This window comes from Mesoplodon bidens, assembly GCF_964165515.1.
Source record: "Mesoplodon bidens genome assembly, chromosome: 17".
Classification (NCBI taxonomy): Eukaryota; Metazoa; Chordata; class Mammalia; order Artiodactyla; family Ziphiidae; genus Mesoplodon; species Mesoplodon bidens.
Genome location: NC_138174.1, coordinates 1,681,781 through 1,694,912, shown reverse-complemented (window position 1 = coordinate 1,694,912; position 13,132 = coordinate 1,681,781). Strand labels below are relative to the sequence as shown.

The following is a 13,132-nucleotide window of genomic DNA, read 5'->3' as shown; positions in this document are numbered from 1 at the left end:
ATGCCACCGAACTGTGAGCTAAAAAATGGCTAAGATGATAGTGTTATGTATATTTCACCACAATTGAAAAATACATTTTTAAAAAAGTTTGCTTAGCTGCCACAGTGAGACAACAGAATACAATTTTTTTAAACCAGGTTGTGTCCTCGAGGTCTGTGCGGAAGCCTGTAGAGCTTGAGCAGCTTTCTGACTCAGGTAAGTGATTCGGAACGCAGCCCGTAGGATGCCAAGGCGACCCGGTTCCCAGGACCCACAGGGCGTGTCCGTCAGCGCCCAACACCAGGGACCCGGTCGCACCGCCTTGATCACGCCCCCCGGGAAAGCGGCTCCCAGCTCACCGCGACCGCCGCCCGGCGCCAGCCAGCCAGCCGCCTCGCGCGACCCCGGCCCCAGGCCCTCGACCCCCGCCCGGCCCTGGCCCCACAGGACACGCCCCCCCCCCCCCCACACACACACACGGCACGGCGATCCTGGTGCCACACCCGGCAGCGTGCCCACTCTCTCCCGGCCACTGCGTCCCGCCCCCGCCCAGGCCCCGCCCCGCCCCGCCCCGAGGCTCCGCCCCGTCCCCGCCCGCTCACAGCGCGCGGGCTCGGGGGCGGGGCGGAGACCGCCTGGGTCTCGCGACACCGCGGCCGCGCTCGAGTTCTCGGGCCGCCGTGTGAAGCGACGCGGACGCGGCGACTGGGCGCTTCCGCAAAAATGGCGGCGGCGGGAGGCTCCCGGCTGGCGGCCTGGGGCGGAAGGCTGCGGCGCGGGCTGGCTGCTGGCCGGCGGGCCTGGCCAAGCTCCGGGCCCGTGGCGGCGGCAGTGGTCGGCGTGGCCCTGGCGGGAGCAGGAGCAGCGTGGTACCACGGCCGCGTGAACATGGCGGCGCCCCAGAGCGGCCTCACCGTGGTAGCCCAGGTACGGGACGGGCTCCGTCCGGCAACCCCGCCGCGCCCCTCAGTCCTCGGACGCCCGGCGGGTGGAGGGTGCGGGTGAGGAGTGGGGTGCTGGGGCGGCCCCCGGCAGCCTGCGCCGCCCACCCGCGGGGACGGTGGGGGCGTGTCCCGTGCGCCCGGGCCCGCAGGTGCGCCCCGTGGTCCAGCTGTCCTAACAGGTGACCTTTTTAATAATAAAAGAGGCAATCGGCTGGTCGATGCTTGCCAGGTTTGATGGTCAACTGTCAGGAACAGTATCACCTGTCGTAAACCTTCATGCTTCCGCGGACTCTGAGTACCACGCAAAAGACGTTTCTTTTAAAACTACCATGTTTGAAAGTAAAGGTCATGTTCCCTGGTTCAATATCAAGTTGTCACGCAAAACATTTGAACATTTGAAAAAGAGTACTACTTTTTAAATATTTAAAGGACATTTTAATTCTTTTAAGTTTATGTGTGAATATTTTTGAAAATTAAAAGCAGTATTCTTTTTCTGTTGGTTAGATTTACATTATGCTTTTCTAAGTGCCTTGAGTTCTGAAAAACTCAACGGTCAGATAAAACAAAAGAGAGGAAAGCAGGCCTTGTGAATAAAAGTATAGGATTGATATACAGTATTTTTACTTGTATTAAATTAAGATGCCACAAAGTTAAAACAATAACTCTCCCCTCATTCTCATACCATTTCTGATTACAGGTGGAAGGATCTATCTAACGGTGTTTTTTGTGTCAAGCAATTCAGTTTATTATCCATCTTTGGTTTCTCTGCCTCTGTTCTCAACAGCTTAATTCATCCTGTTTAGTTAATCTTCCCAAGAGTATCACTTTAACCACATGACGTACGCTTCTTCAGAAACCATTAGTGCCTCGTGCTCCTAGGATAAAATCCACATTTTTAAATTTTGTCCTGCAGAGCCATCTGTAGTCACGCTCTGACCTAGCGCTACTCAGACACACCTTCTATCAAAGGGGTTCACTCCGTGTGCCCAGAAATGGCTTCAGTTTTACCCACTCAGCAATTTGTAGATTCCAGGTTCAGTCCGTCTGTGTCACTGTGTTTTTGTGGCCCACTGCTAGCCTGTTTGTGTTTTCAATTCCTGACAGGACACTGAAACTTTACACCAGTGTGGTGTTTTGAATTCTCCCCAGCTCCCTTCCCTCCCTGCAACCTTTGGTACTTTCAGTCCAGCTAAAGTAATACAGAAACCATTGTATTATCAATGGGTTTACAAGGTCTGTTGACACAGCATTGGCTTGATCTGCTGTTGGACCACTTTTATTAAAACAGTGGTTTTCGTCCTTTTGCCACCCCAGTGGACTTGAAGATGACCTCACCTTCCTCTCAGCAGCAGTGGCTGAATACAGCAGGAATTGAGGGGCCTGTAGTTTGAAAACTCCCTCCACCTTACTGACTCGGGTAACATTTCCCTAAGAGGGGGCCTGTCAATCCCGCCGCCGCCCCGGCCGTCAGTGCCACCGCCGCTTTGGAGCCATGTGTGCATGGTCGAGAACTACTGAGATAGATGTGCCCTTGGTACACTTATATGTATTATATAGTTATTTTACTTAGCGTTGCAAGGTGGTACAGTCTTCCTGACATGGACTGAATAATAGTGATAATGTCCTTCATTTTCAGTCATCACAGTAAGTGATTTCTCCAATAAAAATAGTGAATTTATACTCACTGACTCATACACTTCAGATTTCCATTGTGACCAGTGCTTGCATTTGTGAGGGTCAGTCAGGAATTAAGGGTAGAATTCAAGCTCATGAAACAGCAGATATGTTGGCATTTCCCTTCTTTCTTTCTTTCTTCTTTCCACAATTATTGAAGTGCTACCTCTGTGCCAGGCAGTATGCAAGGAGTGGGGAATTCAAGACACAGTTCAAGTGCTTACAGCTTGGTGCAGGGGCCTTTTTTTTTTTTTCGGTACACGGGCCTCTCACTGTTGTGGCCTCTCCCGCTGCAGAGCACAGGCTCCGGACGCGCAGGCTCAGCGGCCATGGCTCACGGGTTGCTGCTCTGCGGCATGTGGAATCTTCCCGGACCGGGGCACGACCCCGTGTCCCCAGCATCAGCAGGCGGACTCTCAACCACTGCGCCACCAGGGAAGCCCGCGGGGGCAGTTTTAATAGAGGGCGATAGGGGTGGTAAGTGCTGGGTGCTCTGGGGGCACCTGGAAGAGCCCCTCCCACAAGCTTGGGTTCCTGAGCAATGACCTGTAAACTGACGCCTGTGGGATGAATGGAGTTTGCTGGGCAAAGAGAGGGGGAGGAATACTGCACGCAAGGGAACAGTGTTGCAGAGGTCTGGAGGGAGGAGTTGGACTCAGTAGGATGAGAGCTGCACGCGATGAGGTTCAGAACAGGTAGGGGTGGCAGGGAATCAGGTCATGAAGACATTTTTATCCTGAGGACAGCAGGGAGCCATCATAGGGCTTAACCTTCATGGTCCCCCAAGAATACAGGCATAGAATTAAGGGAGTCTGAATTTAAATAGAAAAAGATTACATTTTTGTTTTCATTGACCTATAACTTAACATTTTCTTCAATTGTGAATGTAGGCAACTAGCTACAGAAGTATTAACAGTAACCGACAGTATAACAGCCTCAACCTCAGATCTTGTCCTGTTCTGATACAGTTGTGAAAGATATCTCAAAGAATCACGTCTTTGAAATTACAGTGCTTATTAAACATGCCACCATACCATGTTATTTAACGCATAAATCAAGAATTACACGTATTACTGTATTGCAGATTTGACTTGGACCTTTGGAAAGAGTATGGAGACTTAAGTGACTCCACTTTCAATGGATTGAAAGTGAGGTCGGGAGCTGTTGAAATAATTCAGGAGAGAGTTGGTGATGGCTAAATTAGTGGATGAATTTGAAAGAAGTTTAGAAGATAAATTTGCAGAGTCTAAGTTGCAGGAGTCTTGTGTAAAATGTCATTGTATTGTTTCAGAAAATATACAGGTTCTCCCCCACTATCCAACAGTAAAGCATTCCTATGAAACCTTTTGTAAGCCGAATTGGCATAAAGTGAAGGAGCAGTTAGGACATGTCTTGCTAACGGATGCACAGAATAAATGGAGATGAAGCACAGATGCTCACAGACGCAGTTCAGAGCTCTGGCATCTGATGCTGAGATGCTGAGTGTGGTCCCCAGGGCCGCTCTTGCTGCCTGGGCTGTGCACTGCCCCTTTAACGGCTAGCTGAAAAATAAAGGCTGAGCACTTTTTTCGATTTTTGCCTTTTTTCGTAAAAGCAAAAATCTTCTTCAGGTTTCTTTGGGTTAGCGGAAGCGGGTACGGTGTAGGTCTTTGGTGAATTTGGTGAAAGTGAAGTGGCCTGAAGCGGGGGATCCCTACAGGAGCCCTGAACAAGTGATTACATCTGGACAACAACATATTGCTCCTACAGATATCCTTTAGGGCATGACTTGCTTTAGAGCATGTCAGCCTGTCAGTTATTTGTATGTAACCTGCTTCCTCTGAAACATTTAAGTATATTTGAAAACTGTTCTAGATTTTAGTATTACTCTCTTTAAGTATTATTATATTTGATTCTGGCATAGTAAAATCAGATAAGAAATGATAGAAGGGAGAAGACAAAATTATTCTATTATTCCAGTCCATTCTGCTTTAAAAGGATAGCTGCATTCTAACCTTGATATATTAAAAAATATAGAAAGTTATTTCATGGAGAAACAGGAGCTCTAGAGTTTTCAAGTTGCAATGGCAAAATAATTTTCTTTCTGCAGGAATTTCAATACTATGTAAAAGTTTTTTTGCTATTACTGTATTTTGTTATTGCAAGCTAGAAATAATATATTGGTAAACCAAAAACTGATGAAAACAAACATCTCCATATTACTAAGTAAATCCTCGATGGCATGTAAGATCAGACTTAAGAGTAAAGCTTTTCTGAATCATTTTGATATTATAAATCCTTGTAAATAAGGCCTAAAACTGAGGGGGGAGAGAAGTAAAGAGAAAACCATAAGCCAAAGTTCAGTGCATTCCAGTTTGCAGATGACAGCAGTGATAATATTTTATTTGTTCTTATTGATTTGTTGAACGAGTATTTCATTTATTCTCTAAAGTTTTATAATTTTTGGCCTTATATTAATTTTCAAATTATATGTGATATTGAATATGTGTTTCCCTGACTTCATAATAGGATTGTTTTGGTTTGCTTTTTAATGAAAAATTTGTCCACCATGTTTAAGGTAAAGTTGTTTTGTATAACCTAGTCTATAATACTGTATAAATGTTTTTTATTCTAAATAAATCCAAATTTTTTATTCTGTAGATTCATAAGTGTCAGATTCCCTTTGATATGTTTATTTATATTTGTATTTATAAATCCTTGAAAGCGTTTCTTAACATTTAATTCATTTTTCTTTTCTTTTGTAGAACTTATCACTCCCTGCAATTATTTTATCTTCTTGTTTATTTTGTCTCCCCCGGAAGAATTGCCTCTTGTCTTTTTCATCTCTATATTCTTGGTACCTGAAACATTCACAGTCACACAATGGCACATAATAAATGTTTATACAAAAAGTAAATAAATGAACTGCACTATGTAATGAAGTGACCTTGTCTAACTTTGGTTTGATTAGTCTTTGTAGAAATAATAGGCAGGCAGTTTCTAGAAAGGTTCAGAATCAGCTCAGTTACTAAATGTCCTATGTGTACTCAATTACACACTTAGAGTCATAGAGACATATGCCATTTTCCCAATAGGAAACCTAAGTAAATAAGAAACCTTGCTCTTTTCTGCTATATCCCAAGAGCCTAGAAAAGAGTCTTGTGCATAGTAGGTGTGCTAAGTATTTATTGAATGGGTAAATAAATTGATGAAATCTATAATGAAACAATAATTGGTATACCTTTGTCTCAAAAGTTTAAAGGTGGGTCCATTTCACCTATTACTGTGTATGATATTTAATTTTTAATTCATATTGTTAATGTTTATATCTGTCTTTATGCAGCAAGGTTTTGTCCTGAGCTATCACATTAAAATATCAGAATAAATTTTAGAGTAAAATAAATTGCATTTTCATTCCAATTATTGAGATGCTTCAACTTGTAAACCTCAAACCAATTAAATTATTTTTAAATTTGGAAAATAATCCTGACATATGGCTAAAACCAACTGGATTAATAGACACTATATTTTGGTATTGTAGTTAAATGCATGACACACACTTTGTGTAGTATTGATTACACTGACTAAAGATTTAAATACAACAAGGTCTGTCTGTTAACAACTGGCTGAATTCCTCTTGGGGGAGAATGGTTTGGGTTTGCATGGCCAGTGTTTCCGTGAAGAGTCAGCCCCCTAAGGATGTGAGTGTGGCTCAGGCTCCGCGGGTGAGGGCGGGCTGCTTGCCTGAGGGCAGGAGAACTTGGAGCACACAGGCCAGTCTGGGCGTAGGAACGGAAGGGAGAGAGAGGCGTGGGACTGGAAAGGGTGTGTTCTCTTACAGCCTGCTGATCTCCCCACCTCCCACCCAGTCTAAAGTCTGGTGTATTCTCAGGGCTTAGGCAGAGTTACGCGCAACGCCTGTGGTTTAAGCAGAGGCGGCATCGGATGGAGCGATGCCCAGGAGGGGCGGCTGGAGAATGCAGTCCCTCCCGTTCCCAGGCTTTTAGCAGCACTCCTGGAAGGGGTTTTTATTTGTTTATCCTTCAGTTTTGTTGAGGTGTACTGTATATATTCAAGGTGTACAACTTGATGTTTTCTTTGTGTAACAGAGATCATCAGCACAGTCAAGCTAATTAGCATCCATCACCTCATGAAGTTACCATTGTGAGGTGTGTGTGTGTGTGTTTGTGGTTGGTGAGAACACTTAAGATCTACCCTCCTAGTAGACCTCAAGCATATGATATAGTATTGTATGTATGGTGTATATGCATACTCATTGTGCTGTCCACTAGGTCTCCAGGACTTATTCATCCTGCGTAACTGACACTTCTACCCTTTGATCAGCATCTCCCCAAGCCCCAGCCTCCGGCAACCACCATTCTACTTCGTTCTTCTGTGAGCTTGACTCTTCAGATTTCACAGATGAGTAAGCCATGTAGTATCTGTCTGTATCTGGCTTATTTCACTGAGCATAATGCCCTTCGGGATCATCCATGTTGTTACAAATGGCAGGACTTCCTTTTTCAAGGCTGAATAGTGTTCCATCTTGTGGGTAAGGGTGTGTATCGATCTTGTCTTTATCCACTATCTGCTGATGCAGACAGGTTCTTTCCATAGCTTGGCTCTTGTGAATAAAGCTGCAGTGGCCCTGGGAGTGCAGATGTCTCTTAGAGATAGTGATTTTACTTCCTTTAGATACATACCCAGAAGCAGGACTGCTGGATCATACGGTAGTTGTAGTGTTAATTTTTTGAGGGATTTTCCACAGTGGTTTCACCAATTTCCACTCCCACCAACAGTGCATGAGGGTTGCCTTTTCTCCACATCCTCACGAGCACTTATCTCTTGTCTCTTTGATAATAGCCATTCTGACAGGTGGGAGGTGATACCTCATTGTGGTTCTGATTTGCATTTCCCTGATGATTCATGATTGTCAGCACTGTTTCATATATCTGTTGGTCTTTTGTATGTCTTCTTTTTTAAAATGCTGATCAGATCCTTTGCCCATTTTTTAATCAAGGTTTTTTCGTTTTGTTTTTTTTGCCATCGACTTGAGTTCCCTATATATTTTGGATATTAACCTCTTATCAGATGTATGGTTTGTAAATATTTTCTCCCATTCCATAGGTTGTCTTTCACTCTGTTGATTGTTTCCTTTGCTGTGCAGAAGCTTTTTAGTTTGATGTAGTCTTGAGAATTTTTGCTTTTGTTCCCTGTGTTTTTGGTGTCATATCCAAAAAAAAAAAAAAAAAAAAAAGATCATTACCCAGACCAATGTCAAGAAGCTTTCCCTATATTTTCATGTCATAGTTTTACTGTTTTGGTTCTTACATTTAAGTCTTCAACCCATTTTGAGTTAATTTTTGTATAAGGTGTGAGATGAGGGTCCAGTTCATTCTTCTGCATGTGGCTGTCGAGTTTTCCCAACACCACTTTTTGAAGAGACTATCCTTTACCCATTACGTGTTCTAGGCACCCTTATTGAAGATCAGTTGACTGTAAATGCATGAATTTACTTCTGGTCTCTTTTTCTGTTCCATTGGTCCGTATTATCTGTTTTTATGCCAGTACCATACTTTTCAGCACCTGCTACTTCTGGTTTCATTACTGTAGGTTTGTAATAGATTTTGTAATCAGGAAGTGTGATGCCTCCAGATTTGTTCTTCTCACTCAAGATTGCTTTGACTCTTCAGGGTCTTTTGTGGCTCTATATGAATTTTAGGATTTTTTTTCTATTTCCATAAAAAATGTCACTGAGATTTTGATAGGGATTGCTTCAAATCTGTAACTCACTTAAGTCTGTTGCTACTGAGCGGGTGAGGACAGACAGTTGAGCTTTGGGTGTGGCGGTAGGGGAGTTGTTCTTAACCTTGACAAAGGGCATTTCAGTGAAATACTGGGGGCAAATTTAATTGGAATGTGTTGAGGAGAGACTGAAGTGAGGAAGCAAAGAAAGTGAATAGAGGTGCTTCTTTCTAGAAGTGTTGCTGTAAAGGGTATTAAAAGAGACACTGGCTGGGAGAATGATATAAGGGGGCACAAATTGGTCCACCTCTGGGGGGGGTGATTATAGGTGGAAGTCTTTGAGGAAGGAGGTTACCTGGAGTCAGACCCCAGGTAGAAGGTTGGGCTTTGAGACTAACAAGTTTTCCTCCTTCATCCAGACAGGAGTGAAAGCAGAGGGCATACTTAACCCTAGCAGCTGGCTGTAGACAGGAGACCCTGATGGTGAGCTGCTCTGGAAAACTAGGAGGTAGAATCAGGGAAACGTGGGCGGGTCAGAAGGGTCAGAGCAGTAATGACTGCTGCCGGAGAGAAAACCCAGAGAGGGAGGGGGTGACGGGTTAACGCGTTCATGAAGAACGAGAGCTTCAAGACAGTAGTTAGGATGAATATAGGACCACTGGCCACAAACTTCTGATGGCTGGCTTTTGGTGAGTTTTTCCAATGTAGCTAAAAAATCTTACCTAACGAATTATTTTAAAGAAGCCTTGGGCTTCCCTGGTGGCGCAGTGGTTAAGAATATGCCTGCCAATGCAGCGGACATGGGTTCGAGTCCTGGTCCAGGAAGATCCCACATGCCACGGAGCAACTAAGCCCGTGCGCCACAACTACTGAGCCTGCGCTCTAGAGCCCGAGAGCCACAGCTGCTGAGCCCACATGCTGCAACTACTGAAGCCCACGCGCCTAGAGCCCGTGCTCTGCAACAAGAGAAGCCACCACAATGAGAAGCCTGTGCATCGCAACGAAGAGTAGCCCCTGCTTGCCACAACTAGAGGAAGCCCACACACAGCAACGAAGATCCAATGCAGCCAAAGATTAATTAATTTTTTAAATGTCTAAAACAAAAGAAGCCTTGGTATTATGAGTTTAATGAGAAGAATATATTGCATCGTGGCATTTTAAAATTCTAAAATAGTAAGAGAACATCAAATATGGTGTTTCTTTGATATTATTATTATTATTATTATTATTATTATTATTATTATTTTGCTGTACGCGGGCCTCTCACTGTTGTGGCCTCTCCTGTTGCGGAGCACAGGCTCCAGACACGCAGGCTCAGCAGCCATGGCTCATGGGCCTAGCCGCTCCGCAGCATGTGGGATCTTCTTGGACCGGGGCATGAACCCGTGTCCCCTGCATCGGCAGGCGGACTCTCAACCACTGCGCTACCAGGGAAGCCCTTTGATATTACTTAAATTCACATTTTGAACTCATATTTTGTGAGTATAACCTGACTAAAACAAATGGTGGTCACAAATTTTAAATAAATAAAAGCAAGGAATGTGGATCATCATGTTTAAATAGTCAAACAGAAATATGTTAACTGGGAAAGCGATTTTGCAAGTGTCATTAGATGCAGGACTCTTTTTCTATTGCATATCAATGAGTATTTTAAAAGCTCAAATAATGTATTTAATGAAATGGAACTATTTTAATTTGCTATAAGAGCCCTGAACAATTCATAAAATTAAGTTGGCATTGCTTTCTTCTATTTCAAGTTGTCTGAGTATATTTGTGGTCATTATTTTTGTGAAAAGGGGAGGAAAGGACATTAGTAAGACATTAGCAAGAGTAAAACAATAATATATTGGAGTCTACTTGGTTGGAGTGTATTTGTGTGCCGTGCATTGGGTTTAACGATAGTACATTTAAAATTGGTATGCCGAGGGCAATGAACTTTATAGTAACATACAGAAGTTTAATAACCGTGAAACATTGTAAGCCTAATGAAGACTAAAGCTTTCTTGCAGCAGTACAGCAAGAATGCAAAGAAGTTTTTACACTTTATTGCCTCAGGTAAAAATGTCTCTAGAAACACATAAGTGATGACAAAGCTTTGATGTTAATAAACCCAAATGGAAGTCCAAAATCAAAGTGTGTAAATGGCCAGATTATGAAAAAAAGATGACAAGTTATACCCTGTAATGAGATGTAATTTGTGCTTTTGGCACAGCTATTTGTCCTGCATGAATGCGAGGTGGTCTTTCCTTCCTTGTGCGATAGGACATTCTTTCTGTATCTTACTGCAAGTCTGCGGAGGTGCTTTTTGGGGAGGGGGGACAAAGGGGCCAAGAACGGAAGAAAAGCAAATTGTAATGTAAAAGCAGAAGCATTTTTTAATCTGTCCTTTTGCAATTATATTTATTTAGCTGAACCTGAGTAAAAAATTACTATTTACTCTTATTCTATAAAGCATATGTTCTGGTAGATAATGCATTCAAATTAATGCTTTTGTTACTGTGAGTTTGGGAGTTTTATGAATTATAACAGTGTATAAACATATCTTAAGCCATCAATAGTAGCAGTATATGAACTTAAAATTTACATTAAAAAGCGGTAAATATTTGGTAAAGTAAGCCATAGCAGATATCTTCTCTTAATGTGCTCTCCATAAAAAAGATTGTTAAATGTTTCAGATTATAAATAATTTCAATATAGAAATAATACTTAATGGATCGTATATTTAAGCACAGCCTGGTCTATATAGAAACTTTTCACTGACATCTGTGAAAGTTTCATGAATGTGTGGTATGCAGAATAAAAGTTGTGATTACTCTGCATTAAGAAATACAGCCTTATAAAATCTTCAGTTTGTCCACATGTGTATTGTATGATTGATGTGCCTGTGCTAGCAGTTGTGCAGCTTCAGTGTTTCCTGCTACACAAGCGTAGTTCCAGGCGGCTCCCTCCTCTTTCCTCATCACTTGGCTGCTGTGCGCCCTAGACGTGCAAACCATCTTTAAAATTAGACAAAATGAGCCTTAAATAGGAAAGCACAGTTTTGTCACAAATTGTTTTATCAGTAGATATTCCAAAACAAAATATGATTGGCTTAGTCTGTCTGCTATTTGGGAATATCAGTCATTTTTCTCATTTGCTAGTATGCACAATTAGAAGATTATACATAATAAGAAAGTATAAATGGGTTAGTTTCTGTGTTTTTGAGTGTGTGCAGTGTATAAATGCCAAGAGATTAAATCACACTATTAGGTGTTTTAAAGACAAAATCGGTTTCAGTTTAAATTTGGTCGTAGTTGACCAGTTACGAGCCAGCTCAGATCAGAAGCAGATCCCTAGTAGGACTTCTGCCTCTGTTCAGACCCACGTTGGTGGGGCGTTCTGGAACGCTTGGATTTGCTCCAGGGCTGAAGTCAGGGTCAGGAGCCTGCTCTTGTGGTGCATCCTGCTCTGAGTGCGTGGCTTCGGCCGCTGCCGAGGAGAGGCAGCGAACAGCCTAACACCTCCTGACGTTCCTCCAGTGACAGTGCCGCTTGCGCTGGAGTGTGATGTGAAAGGCTCCGACTCCCCGAGTGAGCTACTTTAGTGTGCAGCAGGAGGGAGTGGTGATAAGGGAACATTGCGGTTTAACCAGGAACTGCTGCGGTAGAAAGACGACAGTGAGGGTTATCCTGTGAGCCAGACACACTTTTCTTTCTTAAAAACTTAATACTAACCATATTTTATTTGTAATTGAAGCTTGACTTTATTTAATACTGCAACTGTTTTGTTTTTAAAGTAGGACTTTGTATTTTATTAGTACTGCCATTAGGCAGTGATTAAATCCGTCTTCAATTACAGTCATGAAAAGATTGCTCCTTAAAACACTAAAGAAATGCTGTTTTATTATGGTTATTGAAATTTCTTGAAATATATTAGGAAGGGAGTTCCAGCTGTTGGCTCTTTCTTAATTCTTAAAGATTACTTACTTATGTTGGCTTTTTTCTTATTGAGATATGTGTATATTATAGAAAATTTAGGAAAAGTGGCCAAAAGAAACACATAAGAACCATTTTGCCTCTTCATGACTTGAAGAGACTAGTCACTGTTAAAGCTTTGGGTGTTGTATCTTGAGTGAGAAGGTTTTTATTAATAAAATAAATAATAATAATAATAGTAATAATATTATTATTAAAAAATAAATAATTTTTATTAATAAAACCCTTCTCACTCAAGATACAACACCCAAAGCTTTAACAGTGACTAGTCTCTTCAAGTCATTTAAAACTTATTTAAAACTTTGCAAGGCAGTGTTAAGGTATTAACAACTATCGTTCTCTCATGTTTTAGAAATGAAGCCAATGGCTGTGAAGTTAAGAAATGAGTGTGGGGGCTTCCCTGGTGGTGCAGTGGTTAAGAATCTGCCTGCCAAGACGGGAATAAAGACACAGACCTACTAGAGAATGGACTTGAGGATATGGGGAGGGGGGAAGGGTAAGCTGTGACAAAGTGACAGAGTGGCATGGACATATATACACTACCAAACGTAAAATAGATAGCTAGTGGGAAGCAGCCGCATAGCACAGGGAGATCAGCTCGGTGCTTTGTGACCACCTAGAGGGGTGGGATAGGGAGGGTGGGAGGGAGATGCAAGAGGGAAGAGATATGGGGATGTATGTATATGTATAGCTGATTCACTTTGTTATACAGCAGAAACTAACACACCATTATAAAGCAATTATACTCCAATAAAGATGTTAAAAAAAAAAGAAAAAGAATCCGCCTGCCAATGCAGAGGACACAGATGCGAGCCCTGGTCCGGGAAGATCCCACAT

At 42.6% G+C, this 13,132-nt stretch overlaps 1 protein-coding gene across 2 annotated transcripts in view; it reads left to right on the top strand.

The window, feature by feature from the left end:
* The first annotated feature begins 656 nt into the window (after positions 1–656).
* The window catches only part of MICU2 (mitochondrial calcium uptake 2), an 82,903-nt gene continuing 70,427 nt past the window's right edge, over positions 657–13,132 (top strand). For both annotated transcript variants that reach the window (XM_081214534.1, XM_081214533.1), the window contains exon 1: positions 657–906. In XM_081214534.1, the coding sequence (XP_081070660.1) occupies positions 703–906 (204 nt within the window). In that variant the 5' untranslated portion in view covers positions 657–702. The remainder of the gene's footprint in view (positions 907–13,132) is intronic.